Consider the following 16,319-nt stretch of genomic DNA (forward strand, 5'->3'; position numbering starts at 1 on the left):
ATATATACTGTATGTGTGTGTGTGAGTGTGTCTTAAGCATAAAAGCACTAAAACTGTTATGCATGATCCATGATTTGTGTGGTTGTTTTGTTCACTTTGCATTGTGTTCTTATTTCACTACGTTCCCTGGTTGTCTTCCTTGTGTTTTTTTAAATATGATACCCAGTAACAATGAAAGCAGGTGCAGTGGTTATCGCTGCATTTCCTCAAAGTTGTTCCTGCCCTCAGTTTTCCACCCTCACCTGCTCTCTACGTCCATTAGTCGCAGCTGTCTCCACCTGTAATCACTTCTCCCGGCCCTACAGATACTTTTGTTCACTAACACTCATCAGACTGGCATACTGGTAGTTCCCTGCCTGGTTTTGTGTCTGCCTGTTGTCTGTGTGCTCCTCATGAGCAGCTGACAGCTGTAGGTGCATTTGTTCTGTTGTGTTTCGGTCTGCTTCCTTGGGTCCTAACTCATCTCACCCTGACAAAAAATATTAAATTCATATGCAGAAATGTATATACTATTTTCATAAAAATAAATCAAAATTACACAACCTGAGATGTCACATTTGCAATTAAAATCTGGGCTTTTATTTGGACTTCTGCATACATTAAATAAGTTGTACTAAATAAATAGCAATGCTTGAAGCATGTGAAAGACTAATAAGACTAATAAGATCACATCACTCTGTGTGACATAACTTCTTTTTTAATAACATTCTTGCAAGAAATACATCCATTAGTCATAATCATATGCCTAATATTTTGTTTGTCCAGACATTTATTGTCAAAGCAGCTATGATCTTAAGCTTGGTGTGGTCAGCACCATGATATCAACAGATCCTTTGCACCCTGGGAGTTTCACGTGTCAGAGCCTAATTGAGGAGTTTTGAGGCCCAGTTGAGTGAATTTCACATTTTGTTGGATTCTTTGAGCTATTTCTAAATAGATTATTTAATTATTATTATTATTTATTTATTTTTTTTGTGGGAAAGGCTTCGGCTGTGAAAGAGTCCAGTTGGCATGTAGGCGGCTTGATTATCCTGCAGAATCTAACAGGTTTTAAAGAAATGTTCATCTCAAATCCAAAGTTTTCTTAACAAGAAAACTGCGTTGCAACCAGATTAGCTGTGTTCCTTATTTTACTTGTCAGTAGTGAAACACTAATCTTTAGACTTTCCTTTATGTTGCATCCCTGGAAAATATATTTTTCCCCAGAAGTAGTGAATTAAACAGCAAAATGAGCATGTATATTCAAAAGGCTTGTTCACTGTGTAGAATTTATCTTTGCTTTCCTTTGTGTGTCCATAATGGTGCTATATATAGAAATATGACTAACACAGCCTACTAATGTGTGTGTGTGTGTGTGTGTGTGTGGGGGGGGGGGGGTTCTAAGTTTCCATGCCTGGGAAGAAAAGATGACGAAGCAGCAGACATAGGCTATAACAACTGCAACACCTCTGAAAATAGGAATTGCATAAAAACTTCTTACAGCATATAAATTACAAGATGCTTGAAATTAAAATTGTAACTTTATATTTGATCTTAGGCGAGCAATAGATGAGGAATTTACAAGAATCACTTAAAAACAGTTCCTACTTCAAGGTTCTTTAGCACCAAGGTAACACATTTAAGGGGAAAATGGAAACATTTTTTTTGAACGTTGTGAACATTTAACTCAGAAAATATAAAGTTGATTTAACTATTTAAGAAACAGTATTCATTGTAAAGAGCGACTGCGAAAGTCCAGAGTAAAAACATTTTACCACTTTATTTGTGCTGTTTTTATGTTTATGTCTTCAGCTTTTTCTATTTACTCATTTATTTCAGTTCGTTTTACAGAGTAAACAAGAGACGTGTTAAATGAAGAACACTAACTCGTTAAGCAGTATATGTTTTGTGTTTTAACTTTGCATTTTCACTTAAAAGTTTTATCAAGTTCATGCAGCCAAACTACTTGGATGTGTGTAATGACCTGTCACAGCTTAGTTTTGTGAATATGAACTAGAGACTCTTGAGGCCTAGATTAGCTTCAAACTTTAATAAGGTAAAATAAAAAAGCTGAAGAGGCATAGAACAAAAGAAATAACAGAACTAACATCAAGGACCTCACAGGAAACAGGCAGGAGAAAAGCTGTCAGGGAAGATGCTGGGACGCTGAATGAGGGTAAGGGCAGAGTTTAAATGGACTGGGACTGATGAGGTAAGTGGTGACAGGTGAGACTAATGGTTGCAAAGAACAGGTGTGAGTGGGAGGGGCAGGACTGAGGAGCAGAAATAAGCTGATGGCATAAGGAAACAGGAATATAACTGAACACAAAACGTCATGAAATACAACAGAAAAACACTGATCTTGGTTAAACGTTTACCAAAGCAACATGCTAAATGTGTAAATAGACATTTTTAAAGATTAACTTCAAAATGTCAATGAAAATGACTTGAATCTGATTAGTGTTTTCTCTTGTGGTTTTCTTTAACCTGATCAATAATGTAACAAATAGAACTGTCACTCCTAAATAAGAAGATCCTCACTTTGAATTTCAGCTGGTGGTCTTCCTGTGCAGGGTTTGCATGTTCTCTTTGTGAATGTTTTTCATATTATACTTTGCTTTCCTCCCACCATGCAAAGAAACGCCATGTTAGGTTGATTGGAGACTCACTGAGCATTAAGTTTCCATATTTGTCTTGAATGTTTCACTGTTGACCCCGCACTAGACTGTCCAGGGTGTACAACGCATTTTGCTCATTGAACACTGAAATACGGTTCATGCCTTTTTGTTTCACTTATTTATCTGTATAATTCCCTGAATTTTCTTTTTTTGTTGTTCATTACCCTGCCAGCATTCAACTTTTTTTTTTTTAACTTTCAGTTGACTGTCACGTCTGTTATACTTTTGAAGGTCTACTTTGGTTTTTAATGCCTTCTGTTTTCCAGTTCTAGCCAATAAGACAAAGAGGAAGGTCAAAGAGAAGATACATGGATGCAAAACCAACTAAGTCCATGCTCAATAATCCAGGTATACAATCCAACAATTTTCAGTCAGGTCAATGGATGGATGGAATATATGGATGCAGTTAGAGAGGACATGGAGGTAGTTGGAGTGAGGACAGAGGATGCAGAGGACAGAGTGAGATGGAGGAGGATGACTCTCTGTGGTGACCCCTGAAGAGGGAAAAGCTGAAAGAAGAAGTTCTAGCCAGTAAGTCAATGTTTATATTTGTGCTGCATCGCCTGCTTGTTAAGTTTCTGTGTTACATGGTGCATGTTGGTGGTCTGATTGATGTCTGACAACAGAAGTTGGTGTCCATTTACAGTCTATACTAACAATCTTTATGGTTTACTTTCACAGATTTTGCTATGACGACAATCAAAACAACTATTATTTTCCAGTCCCAAAATACTCCATTATTCTAAAAAACTTACATTAAACAAAACAAGAACGAAAACCCCATTATCAATACAAAGTACTTTACCCATCTACCACTAGTGCACAGGATTAATCTTAACAGCCGCCCACACCAGCAGAAGAGTAATTTCAACAGAAAAGCTAAATCATAATACATTATTATAATAATTTACATGCTTATTTGAGAAAATTACATAGTGTTTGTGTTTACAAGATCTTATCTGGTTACTTAAAAAAAGTTAAAAAGCACATCTATCCTAACTGTGCAAAGCTGAGTACAGTCTGAATGTGCTGTCTGGTGCACGGTTGAGTAGAACATCTTTTCAGCTGTCAGGATAAATGGATTGTAGCTGGTGTGCAACCATTTTATCAAAGTCATATTTCTCATAAAGGCGTGTTGTGTTAGCTTTGCTCACCGTAAAGGCATTAACTGCGTAATATATCTTGTGCTTTTTGTTTTTAGCATGACCGATACAGATCTGAAGAGTCCGAAACTTGCCCTTGCAAAAACTGCAGTACACCTTAACAACTTCAGATGGCATTACTCATAGTTATTTTTAACTGCTTTCTTTGTTTGCTTGTTTTATCTGTGCCATGGCTGAGAGCATGATTATTTTTATATTTTCTATGCTTATTAACCCTTTCACATCAGCTTTGCTTGCTGTCGAGACAGAATGGCTTGTAAATGTGTTGTTTGAGTTTTGTTTCTAATTTGTCTTTGAGTTGTATTTTGACAAGCACAACACAACTCAAAACCACCAGGTTCAGAGAAAAACAACCAGTGCATTTGGGATACACTGAATTTTGTTTCAAATAGGAGTTGATTCAAATAAGATAAATGGAGAATGAAAAACAGTTGTAGTAACATAAAATACAAATTCACTGATAAAAATACTACAAAAACTGTCAAATTGATGTAAGTTTAAGAACGGTAAAGGGCAAGTGTTGAAAGCAAAGTCCCTCTAAAAAAAAGGTTTAAAACACAGCAGTTTAAAACAATTCTGGTTAAAAGTACACTTTCTGTAAGAATTTAAGAGTTTTATATATGTGACTGACTTCCTAAGCTGTTCTGATACATGTCTGTGATCAATTAGTCATGTCTGCTGGGTCTGAAGGAACAATGCTTTATTCCTTTACAGCTGGCATCAGGAAGCATCATGTCGGAGTATCTTTTATTCATATTTTCCTTTCAGGTAGTAACTGAATATGTATGTACTTAAAACATTTGTAAAGTACTTTGTGTTGAGTTTGAGTTTTTAAGTATTTTCACCTGAAGTTGAGTGGTTTTGATCGAGTGGTTGATGTTTATGACCGTGATATAAAACTAATTAGCTTTATTAAGTTTGCCGTTGATGTGTCACCATGAGACGAGCAAAAGGTTATATAAATGTTTCATTCTTTCATCCTCCTTGGATGGCATTAATCTGGTCTCCAGCTCTAATGTTAAAAATCTTGGTGTTATTTTCGATCATGACATGTCTTTTAACCCCCATATTAAAAATGTTAGAACCGCCTTCTTCCACCTGCGTAATATTGCTAAAATTAGAAACATCTTATCTAAAAATGATGCAGAAAAACTGGTTCATGCATTTGTCATGTCTAGACTGGACTATTTCAATGGTTTATTATCTGGGTGTCCAAATATTTCTTTAAAAAGGCTTCTGTTGATCCAAAATGCTGCTGCCAGAGTCTTAGAGTTAGCAGGAGAAATCATATTTCTCCAGTTTTGGCTTCTCTCCATTGGCTCCCTGTCAAATTCAGAAATGAATTCAAAATCTTACTTCTAACCTACAAAGCTCTCAACAACCAAGCTCCATCTTATATTCAAGATCTTATTGTTCCATATTTTCCTAACAGAGCACTTCGCCCTCAGACTGCAGGTTTACTTGTGGTTGCTAGAGTTTCCAAAAGCAAAATGGGAGGAAGATCTTTCAGTTATCAGGCTCCTCACTTGTGGAACCAACTTCCAGTTTCTGTCCATGAGGCTGACACATTGTCCAGTTTTAGGACTTGGTTTAAGAATTTCCTTTTTGATAAATTATATAATTAGAGTTGGATTGTTATGCTGACTTAATCTTAGACTGCTAGAGGACAAATTGACCTCATTTCCTTAAATGAATTGTTAAAATTAAATAGTTTTCATATGATACTTTTTCTATCTTAAATATGTGATTCTTGACCTGCCATTGTGTATCTGTTCCTCTCAAACCAGCCGGTCGAAGCAGATGGCCGCTTGTCCCGAGTCTGGTTCTGCTAAAGGTTTCTTCATCATGAGGGAGTTTTTCCTTTCCACTGTTGCCTTCATGTTTGCTCAAGATGAGAGTTCTGCGATAGTTAAATTCAAAGCAGTCTGCTCCTCAGATAAATAATGTTCAATTATTATTTTTATGTATGGATGTTTCTAACTTTCTCACTCACACCTAGGGACAATTTAGAGTTACCAATCAGCCTAACTCTAAATTGTCCCTAGGTGTGAGTGAGAGAGTGAATGGTTGTTTGTCTTTATGTGTCCCTGTGATGGACTTGCAACCCGTCCAAGGTGTACCCCGTTCCTCGCACAGTGATTGCTGGACGAGGGCACCGGCAAGCCCCGTGTCCCAAAATGGAATAAGCAGGTAAAGATAATGGATAGATGGATGAAGGTTTGTTTCTTTTGCTGACATTGTTTGTTTTTTTTTGTTGAGGAATTTGCAAAAATACCTTTAAAGAGTCAAAGATTCACAAATTTAATTATTAACGGTTAAGATGTTTTTAAGAAATATACATTCATAGATACATTTTTTAAAGATAACCCTTAAAGCATTGAACACTACTGATCTTTCTTTTCAGAGGCTAGGTGACAGAACATACTTTGCATGCAGGCCAGGTAAAACTTGATACTGACACATTATCTAGCTGTGGCCTGACAAGCTCTATAATTTGTCTTGGTTTGATGCAGGGCTGCTCAGGCTTTACGTTTCGTTTTTACATCTATTCTTACCTTCAGCAACCTTTCTGGTTTGTTCGGCCACGCTACCAGGCATAACCTTGGCAATGTAGGCTCCGATCTCTCCCCGACTGCCTGGAATCTCCTTACCACCTACAACACGGATCCCAAGTCCATTCCCTGAAGTAAAAAAAAAAAAAGGATAGCCAAATATATAGAAACAGATCAATAGAAAAATCAAAGAGCAGATTTTTTTTTTTACTTGTGTAGGTTTTTTTTATTTATTTTTTTCAGTATACCTGAGACACTGGGGTCGTTCATGTCTCTAATGAGCTTGATGCGAGCGTGAGGGAAGACATATGGGACCAGTTTTATCTGAAGATTTAAAAAAAATATGGAATAGAATGCATAGATTACACATAAGAAGTGAATGATGGAAGTGCAGTGAACACGAGGAAATTAAAACCTAATAGTTGCGTCACACCTGTCTCCGATCTGACATGTGCCCGCTTTGAGGCTGTCCTTCTCTTGGTTTATCAAACCAATCTGTGTCTTCTCTCCGCAGGTGGTAGGCTGGACAACGAGAGAAAATCATTAAAAAGTGTGCATGCACAAATGCACAGCCAGTGATTGAATGCCTGATAACTTGATAAATCTCTGCTTTAAACATGGTGACTGCTTGGCAGAGATTAATCCAGCAATCAAGTTGGAAAATAATGTTTTTCCTTGTTATGCTTAGAATTTATATGCACATCCACCCTCATTTGATAAAATGCAGGAAGATCTCTGATCTGTTTTCTCTGGACTGGTGAAAGCAAAACAAGAGAAACACAAATTATCTTTCAATCCATTCATAACATCTGAATGATTAAATTATCACTGCAAACACTACATAAAAAGACACATTTTCAGCATTCAGGGCATTATATTATTGGCATGCTTCTAATCCTAATGCATGCTCCCTGTACAAAATTATTTTAAACATATAAATAAATAAATAAAGTAAATTATAATTTTACAATTGCCATAGGATAAGGTTGTCCCAGTTACTTATTTTTTCTTGAGTATAGTCAGTTAGGATTTTCCAAAATCATAATGTTTTGGAAAGTAAGTGATGAACCAGGGTCAAACGTCTTATTTTTCACTATAGGTGTTTGCTGTAGAATAAACATTTGTGTTCCTATAATGTGTGTCTGTATTTTGAGTACATATTCCAGAGAAACCAAAGTGCATTGTACTCTAAAGCCTCATCATACAGACCTTTCCTATTTTTAAACAATATAAAATACCTGGAAGATGTTTTAAAGTCACCATTTTACAGCTCAGAAAACCATTTCTAATTAAAAAAAAAAAAGGCCTGTCAACACAGTTTCATTCTGTAGAAGCTCATAAATGTCACTATGATCAGAGATCCACAAAGAAGTTGCATCAGTATTGATGACTGGAAATGGACTGCTGCATGTTTTGGAGTAATAAGCGGTGAATAACACTCAGCATATTTTTTTGGTGAACATTTTAACACGAATATACGCATGATTTTTGAAAATAAATCTATTTAGGCAATGAGCATGAGCACTAAAAATGGGTCGATATGGTTACAAAACCACAGAGCAAACATTCCAGAACAATGTAAAACTAAATCCACTATGGTTCATCGCAGAATGAAGTCAACATGTCAGCTACTACGAATACGCTAAATGATATTTATCGTTTACCAGTGAGATGTGGTGCATTCAGGAATGGGTCTGGTATGTTTACAGAATCAGCCAGAGATGTGGATCATTCAAAATCATGGTGCCTAGCATGAAGCTGTAAAATTCTATGCAACTACATGGAACGCTGTCTCACCTTCTATACTCCAGTTTGTGCCTCCGGCTGGGATACAAAGTTATGCTTTCTTTAGAAATATGTTCAACATTTTTTTTTTTTCACAAATGTGTGCTACAATTTTATTTGTATCGTGGGTATTCTTTAGCACATGCAACTAAAGCAATAGTTAGCAAGATGCATGCTTAAAATTACTATGGTATATCACTAGCCTGACAGAAAAATTTAAGCAGAAATAATAACAAAATAAAAATAACTAGCATCTTTTAAGAAATAAAGCCAAATACAGTAAGGTAATAGAAGATGAAGTTATACATCTTAACTTGTCTGTAAGCTACTTTTAGATACTCTACCGTGTCTGATACTCTCATGAAAGATTCTGGCACCATCTCTGTTCAAAGCCAGCATGGACTCACTTAGAGCTGTAATAAAGGCAAATTGACACTTTATTGTGGCGGCAAAACAATAATTTCTTATTCAATAATTTGTTTATACTTGCTCTTATCTGGGCTAAAAGAAGCAAAGAAAATTGAAACCCACCAGTCGTTGTTGCTTACATGTTTTATAATCAGTGTAGAAGTCATTACATTATCTAAAACTTAGCCCGACTGAACTGTTTTGCCAAAAGCTCCTAGCTTTTCGTAGTTTGGTGTTTTAAGTGCTGTTTGATTTGGCTTGTTATATACTTTTTAATCTAATGGCTGATTATTATATGACATCACTACTGATCCTTCATTTGAGTAGATAAAGATAGTGAATCTCACAGTAGTAGTGAGACATCCACGGCAACAAGCAAGACACCAAAAATATTCATTTTATTAACGTAAAAATGAAAAACATGTAATACAAATCATGCAAGGATGCAAAATCCAATCCAAATAAGAAGTCAAAGGTTGTACAATGACAAACAGTACAACACAAATGAGACACAATGTTAAAGTACAACTAATTAGTTAAAAAGTTACTGCATTACTGTATGACTTCTTTACATGCAGAAGCCAACGGGGATTTTTACATTAGAGTATCACTGACTCACAAAGAACTGGAGAACCAATGCAATTTACCTGTACTGTCATAACCTATAAAATGATTAATATACATCACAATAATTCAGCATTAGAAGCTTTAGAAAAGCACAAATGTGTCTTGAGCTACTTCTGAAAACTGCACATTGGTGAAAATGCTTTTCTAGACATTACTTTTTGTCCTTGTTCTTAAAGCAAGTGTTTCTGGGACTAAAACGCACGCATTTTTAATATGTTTTGAAAGTTTTCTTCTTTTTTTTTGTGTGCCACATTTCATTTGAAAATGAATAAACAGATTGTTTTACTTCATGTGTTGTTTTACATTATAAAAAAAAAACTGATAACATTTAGGGATGTACAACACAAAACTTAATTTTGTGTGTAATGCTTTTCTGTTTTAATACACTTTTTTAACATTCCAAATGATTCAAATACATATGCTGCTTTACCTTGCTTAAAAAAATGTGTTTCCAGTTTGAGGGATGGAAGTTCCTACAGTCTGTCTGATTTGTCCTAAACTAGTTCCTCAAATTCTTCACAAATCATTATGGCTCAAAACAATAAGGCCACTGTAACATAAACACAATAAAACACATATATAAAAAAAACTGAGTTCTGAGAATGCAGATGATTTTCTTTGAAAAAAATTATAAAAGAAATGCATGCAAATAAAATCAAAGGTTAAAAGTAGATGACACAAGTAAGTGACATACATTACACTCAGGTAAAGATTATTGGTGAGAATGTTATCTAAAAATGAAAGGCATGCATACATCTAATGTAAGGTTTACCATGGCAGGGAGAAATACAGGAACAGAAAAACAAAACAAATTATCTGGATTAATGGTAATTGAAAAAGAAACAGTTAACGCACAGTCAATAAAAACACTGCATTAGCATGCAGATCAAGCAGGTCTGCACAGTCGAATTGCTGCAACAGTCTCAGTCTCCATTTACCTTCGCTGTCAGACATGGCGCCTTGCAGGTCATCCATGATGAATGCGATGTCTCTATCATATCCTCGTGTACGAGATTCCTCTCTCATATGTTGTTGCACTTCAGGCAGGGAATGACTAGACCCAAATTGGTCCCTGGAATCGGCAGAAATGGGAGGAAGTGGACCAGCAGATGCTCTAGCCATACCCATAGGCTGCCCCACTGGGCTCAGAGGGCTTTCCTCCTCAGAGTTCTGAGCCACAATGGGGATGCGGCCCCGGCTTTGGCTGATAGGTAAACTAGTGGGCTTTGCTCTGGAGACTCCAGGGGCAAATGCTGCATCCAGGACCTCCCCTTCTGTTTTGAGTCTGAGTGAGGAACTGGACAGATCCCTTTTTATGGAAAGATCCAAACCATAGACAGATGATGGGCGGGAAGAGGGACGAGAGGAGGGGCGGGATCGAGTGCCACTTTGGTAGGTGCCATCATCCTGAGCAGTGCCTCTAACAGTGGAGCCAAGACTAAGGGATTGCCCAAGATTAAGAGAACCAGAAAGGTTAGATCCAAGGGAGGAACTCAAATATTTTTGCTGCTCAGACAAGTTTTTTCTGAGCCCAAATGTAATTTCATCCTGGAGTAACCTCGCTCTAGCTGCCAGACTGGATACAGAAGTAGTACCAGATCCTATGTAGCTACCAAAGTCAGGTTCCAGATCTCGACTTTCCTGAATTGGGGAAAATTTTGTAATGGCCTTGGAGTCTAGAAGGGCTTTTTTGTTTTTCATCTGTTTTTGGTAAAGGACTGCCGCTGGGAGTTGCTTTGCGGCCTGTTTTTCAAGAGTAAGTCTGCCAATGCTGTATTTTTCACCTTTAGGGAAATGGCGAAAACTGCTATCACTTGTAAGATAATGGGGAAGGCCTAGGCCTGTTAGGTGTTCAAGTCCCTCTGTTCCTCGCCTGAACTCTTGTTTTATTTGCTGCTTCAGTAGCTTCAGCTCATAAGGCTCCTCCATAGCATCATCTTCTCCTTTTCCATAACGCGATGTGCCTAAAAAGTCTGCCACCTAAGATGTAGAAAAAAATGTAGTCCAGTTTAGAATTTTTAAACAATAACAGTAACTCTTCTCCTCCTAATCTGATGAAATTGACAACTACTTATAGACAAATAGAGAATGTTTCCAGAGCATGTATTTGCCAAAAGTAGCTACAGTGAAGCCATACCATTTAAGATTTGGATGATTTAAATAATAGGTCTATAAGTCAAATGTAATATTTTAATTATATCATCAAGTATTAATAATAAAAATAATATAGTAATTTGTTAAAACTTTGCAAGCAGTATTTTGTTTTAAACTATACAGGCTGAAATACAGCAAGACAAAAAGTACAATTGCCAAACAATTTAAATGTACAGACATGAAATGATGAATATGGTGTAAAATAGAATCCAATACAAAAACACAGTATTTACCTCTGTGGTGCGCCTGGCTTCAGTTGCCCTGAGTAGTCTGTCTGCTTTTGATAGCTCCTTATCAGGGAGGTTGAATCCAGATCCCAATCCACTACTGCCTAGCCCTGTTGAGGCTTTGGTGAGTTCCCCTATGTCCTCTATAAGGACGTAGTTCCTGGCATTGTGGTGGTCAATATCAGTATAAAAGGAATCAGCTGAAATGCTGGACATGGGACTGGAGGCCATACTCCTCTCTTCTAATCCTACTCTCAAGTCCAAGCTGCCATACTTGCCCCCTAAGTGAGCCACTCCATAGCCACTCTCTGTAGAGGTTGGAACTATGAGTAAAGGTTGGTTGCGTATTACTTCATAATTGGTGGCAATTTTAGGTCCCAAATCTGACAGGGTGGTTTGACGCTGCTTTCCTTGCTGCAGTAGCAAAGCATGTTGGTAACTGCTTGACTGTTCCTGGTCATGAGCGAGGGAGAGTGTTGGGTAGGGAGAGACCTGTTGATGGTATAGGGACTGCTGCTGGTACAAGTTTTGCTGAGTGTAGTGACTGGTGGTTTGGGTCTGAGGAACAAATTGACCATAGTGTGAATATGGACTAGTTAGTGTATTGTATTGGGAATCAGCCTCGGTTTGTGGAGGAATGAATTGGTCAAATTCTGACTGAGGAGCAGTTCGTGGTCTCTCAAGGCCATCACTTCTAGCATCTCTGATGTTGCCAACCTCACTGTCTGACATGTAGTCACGTTCTTCTGCCACCCCCTGAAGATAGGCCCGTTCCCTTTTTTCTCTCTCCTTCAACAAGACCTCCTTGCGGCGGTTTATACCCATCTCCAAATACCTAAAGTAGCATAAAAAAAATTCAAAAATAAAGCACTAACAACACTGGAGGCACACAATATTCCATTTTCTCACACATTGTACCTGTTACTATGTTTAAGAGTGGAGAGGTCTCATTGAGTGTTGTCAAGGCAGTCTTTTAGCCCATAAGCTATCGAGGTAAAAAGGGAATCATGCACATAAAAATAAAAGCAATGAATGCAATGATGTCTGTGATTATTTTTTTTGTAAATGTTTGACATTATTTTTAAATAGAATAACATATCAGACAAATAAAAAGCCCACATCACTCAGCCACTTGCTTTATTATTAAATGTGTAGCAACTCACCGCAACTTAGCATCAATTTCCTTTTCTTCTTCATCTAGCTCAGCTTGTTTCTTGCGAAGTTTAGAGGATTCTCTTTCAACCAGATCAAGTTCTTTGTCAATATCTTGCAGAATCTTTGCCCGGGCCAATGTTGTGCTGCGCGCAAGACGGCGACGAGCAGAGTTGGTGCTGTAGCCTGATCTTCCAGTCAGAGAATCATCCTCAGGAGGTGGGTCTGGCAGTGTCCGCTTTACTTTCTTACTGGTACCAGAGGGAGAACCCCGACCCTATGAAATATAAACAAATCACACATCAGCAAGTGATAAAAAAATACATATATATACTGTATATATATATATATATATATATATATATATATATGGAAAACACTATTGCATTATTCTCACTATATTTAAAGTGTTGAATAAACTGTAATGTGTCTAAAAATTAATTACTATTTTGACATGTTGACACATGATGGACTGACAGAGACAAACACATGAAGGACTCTAACACACACACGATGGACTAACACATACATGATGGACACTGACACACAAACACACACATGATGGACTCTGACACACAAACAATGGACTCTGATATGCACACACACACAATCACACACACACACACACACACACACACACACAAACACTCAAGGCAGACTATTACACACACTTGATGGACTATGACACACAAATACATTACGAACTCTGACACACACACAACCTAAACCTGTGCTACTTTTTGTATTTATTCTTTACTTGCAGGTTTTGCTATCTGCTCAAGTTTTTGCATTTTTGCACCTCACTAAGTTTTTATGTCTGCTGTTATAAAAAATAGAAAAACTTTGTGCTGCTAACCACATATCAGAAAATGTTTCTCCCTAAAGTACCACCTTACACATGTACTAATCAACATGTCTCTATCTTGTCTCTTAATTACTTCTTTAGATTAAAATGTTTAGATTAGGTCAGATGTATTTTGGCATTTATTATAGGTCTGTTTGTATTTATTGTACAGTTGCGTATCTGCACTGTGTGTTGTATTGTTGTTGCACTTTATGTTGTGTTGCATCGTGATCATGGAGAGTGCTGTTTCATTTTTATATGTACTTGTACGTAGCTGAAATGACAATAAAACCTCTCTGACTCTGACATTACATAGTATTTTATTCAAACAGCTTTTAAATACTTACAGAATAGCTGTCTGGGTAGTATCCTCCCATCCTGTCTTCTGTTGAAGGACTAAGCGATTTAGGATCAGACAAAGACTTCTGCCCAGCTTTTAATATCCGAGGGCCAGAAGAAAATCTGGTTGGATCAGCAGTTAACATTCTCTGCCCCCCATACGACTTTTCAGGGGATAAGGGAGAAACTGAAGTGTAGAATACTTTAGATTTAGATGGGACATCTGCTGTCAGTTGTGTACTGTATCCCACCTCAATGGGTGAATGCCTTCTATCTGAATCTGTCTGACAACTCAGACTACCACCTCTCTGAGAGTTTTCTGGAGCTGATATATGCTTAATGATTTCTACTTTTGTGTCCATTTGTACATTTGGTCGTTTAATAGTCCCAGAATGGTCAGTCTGAACAGATATTTCTGCAACTGTCTGAATGGCAATGCTAGACACCTTGGAGCCATGTTTCCCCTCACTGCTATGCTTTCGAGAGCGTCGTCGAACTTTGGTGGGTGCATCCCACTCATCTTGGTCTTCATCATCAGACTGAGCTGAACTCTCGATGTTTTTCTTAAGCTTCTTTTTTCTTCCCATATGCTGTTTCTCAGCTGAGTCTTCATCATCTGTTTGCACTCCACTATCAAGTATTTTTTTCCCAATATCCTTATCAGCTTGAAGCTTTATTAAGTTAAGATGTTCATGACTTTCTTCTGTATGTACCTCTGTTGATGGAGGAGTGGATTCATCTTTGACAGGCCAATATTGACCACTGTCCCCTACTCCTGCATATTTAGCTTCTAAAAGATTTCTTGTTGATCCAGTGCTGCCATAGTGCTCATCTAGCTGGCGCTGAAGTTGAAGTTGAAGTTGTTGGATTTGCTGTAATTGCTCTTTCTGTTGAGCGTACGTTTCTTGCTGGGCCACCATGTGGGCATGATGCTCTTCTTCTTGTTGAAGGAGAAGCTGCTGTTTTAGAGCTTGAAGTTCTTCAAGCTCCCTTTGAACCATAAACTGCTCCTGTTCTCTGTAACGTTGGATTTCTTGCCTTTCCCATTCCAGCTCCTCAGCAAGACATAGCTGCTTAAGCTTTTCTAGCTCTAAAAATTCCCTCTCCATCTGATATTGGGCCATCTTAGTGTTGTCTAAGCCAGGAAATATTGGGGAAGAAGCTAAGACATCTAAAGAAGCAGCAATTGCTTCCAATGTGGTATCTGAGTACATCTCTGGATAGCCAGATATGATGTCAGCCAATGTTAGAGGGAGAAGTTCCTTAGACAGCTCAGCCTCAAAAGGAACTAACTGACCTGGGTCTGTAATAGGAATAAATCCATATTGGGGTAGTAAGGACTGGTCTTGGGCTTTTGATGTAGGTGTTAAGGTGGTACTAAAAATGGAACCTGGTTGAGTTGTAATTGCATATGTAGATGGAACTGGTGCAGCAACAGAGGAATAAACTATTCCATCTGACGTTCTTAGAGCGCTGTTCACACCAAACCCAGCTGCAGGGACCTGGGAGTATGGAGCAGTAATGGAGGAGTAGACTCTGGCTGCTTTGCTAGTGTAGTCAAGGGCTCCACCTGTCACAATAGGTCCAAATATAGAGATTTTTACATTTCAAGTTTACTTGTGTACACTGTTCAGTTTATTGTATTATACATGCAAATTTGAGGTTACTTTGGCTAGCAAGATGCAAAGCCAAAATACTGAGGGATAACACGTAGGCACACACATGCATCTGTATAAAAGAAAAAGAAAAGAATACATGCAGCTGTTATTGTTTAAGAAATTCAGGCTTAACACACAGCAAAAACTAATTGAACAAATAAAAACATGCACATATAGTCTTAAATCTCAAACAACCACATTCAGTCAACATCAAATAAATGCCCAATACTTTAAAGGGAAAATTAAAGTGTTAAATAAAAGTTAAATCTCAGGCAAATAAAACCTCTTCAAGCACATGTACTATTGAGTTATAAAATACTGAACACAAACAAAATATCCACATACTCACCGGCTGAAATTTTAGTAGCAGTTAGGTCTATAGCACCATCTGAAGATCCAGTGAGGTAGTCAGAGTCACTTTTGAGATCATACAGAGACAGCCCTGCCTCTGTCAAATTGTTGTCAGACACTGATGCTTTTATACCATTAGTTCCTTTTATACTGTACAGTCCGGCATTGTTGTATTGATAGTGATCATCCCTGTATCCAAAACGATTATCAGGCTGGATAGTGATGGGTGGTTGGGTTCTACAGCTTCCTGTAAATGGTAGCTTGTAAATTACATCACAGCAGATGCTTCTCCGACCAGCAGTAAGGTCCATTGGAATTCCATCATCTTCTACAATTGAGGTCACTACTCCTGGGCTTGTACCAGACAAAGCTACCATAGCCCTTACAGGCCTGTAGTTTGAC

General features: G+C 37.7%; 3 protein-coding genes across 3 annotated transcripts in view; all 3 read right to left on the reverse strand.

Moving 5' to 3' along the window:
• Positions 1-6,911, reverse strand: part of LOC119416269 (protein piccolo-like) — a 19,403-nt gene extending 12,492 nt beyond the window's left edge. The window contains exons 1-2 of the mRNA XM_037683481.1: positions 6,907-6,911; positions 5,112-5,118 (exon numbers count right to left, since the gene is read on the reverse strand). The gene's annotated coding sequence lies outside the window, so the exon portion shown is untranslated. The remainder of the gene's footprint in view (positions 1-5,111; positions 5,119-6,906) is intronic.
• A 2,780-nt stretch (positions 6,912-9,691) lies between these two features.
• LOC119416039 (protein piccolo) lies at positions 9,692-10,647 on the reverse strand (the record flags this gene model as incomplete). The annotated part of the gene is made up of 2 exons (XM_037683207.1): positions 9,692-9,742; positions 10,131-10,647. Coding segments are annotated over 2 exons (534 nt in total), but the record flags the coding sequence as incomplete, so codon positions are not given.
• Positions 10,648-11,744: 1,097 nt separating this feature from the next.
• Positions 11,745-16,294, reverse strand: pclob (piccolo presynaptic cytomatrix protein b; the record flags this gene model as incomplete). The annotated part of the gene is made up of 4 exons (XM_037683208.1): positions 15,916-16,294; positions 13,917-15,478; positions 12,737-13,002; positions 11,745-12,408 (listed from the first exon to the last, which is right to left on the reverse strand). Coding segments are annotated over exons 1-4 (2,871 nt in total), but the record flags the coding sequence as incomplete, so codon positions are not given.
• Positions 16,295-16,319: the final 25 nt, after the last annotated feature.

This window comes from Nematolebias whitei, chromosome 10 (genome assembly GCF_014905685.2).
Source record: "Nematolebias whitei isolate Nwh7 chromosome 10, NemWhi1, whole genome shotgun sequence".
NCBI classification, from domain to species: Eukaryota; Metazoa; Chordata; class Actinopteri; order Cyprinodontiformes; family Rivulidae; genus Nematolebias; species Nematolebias whitei.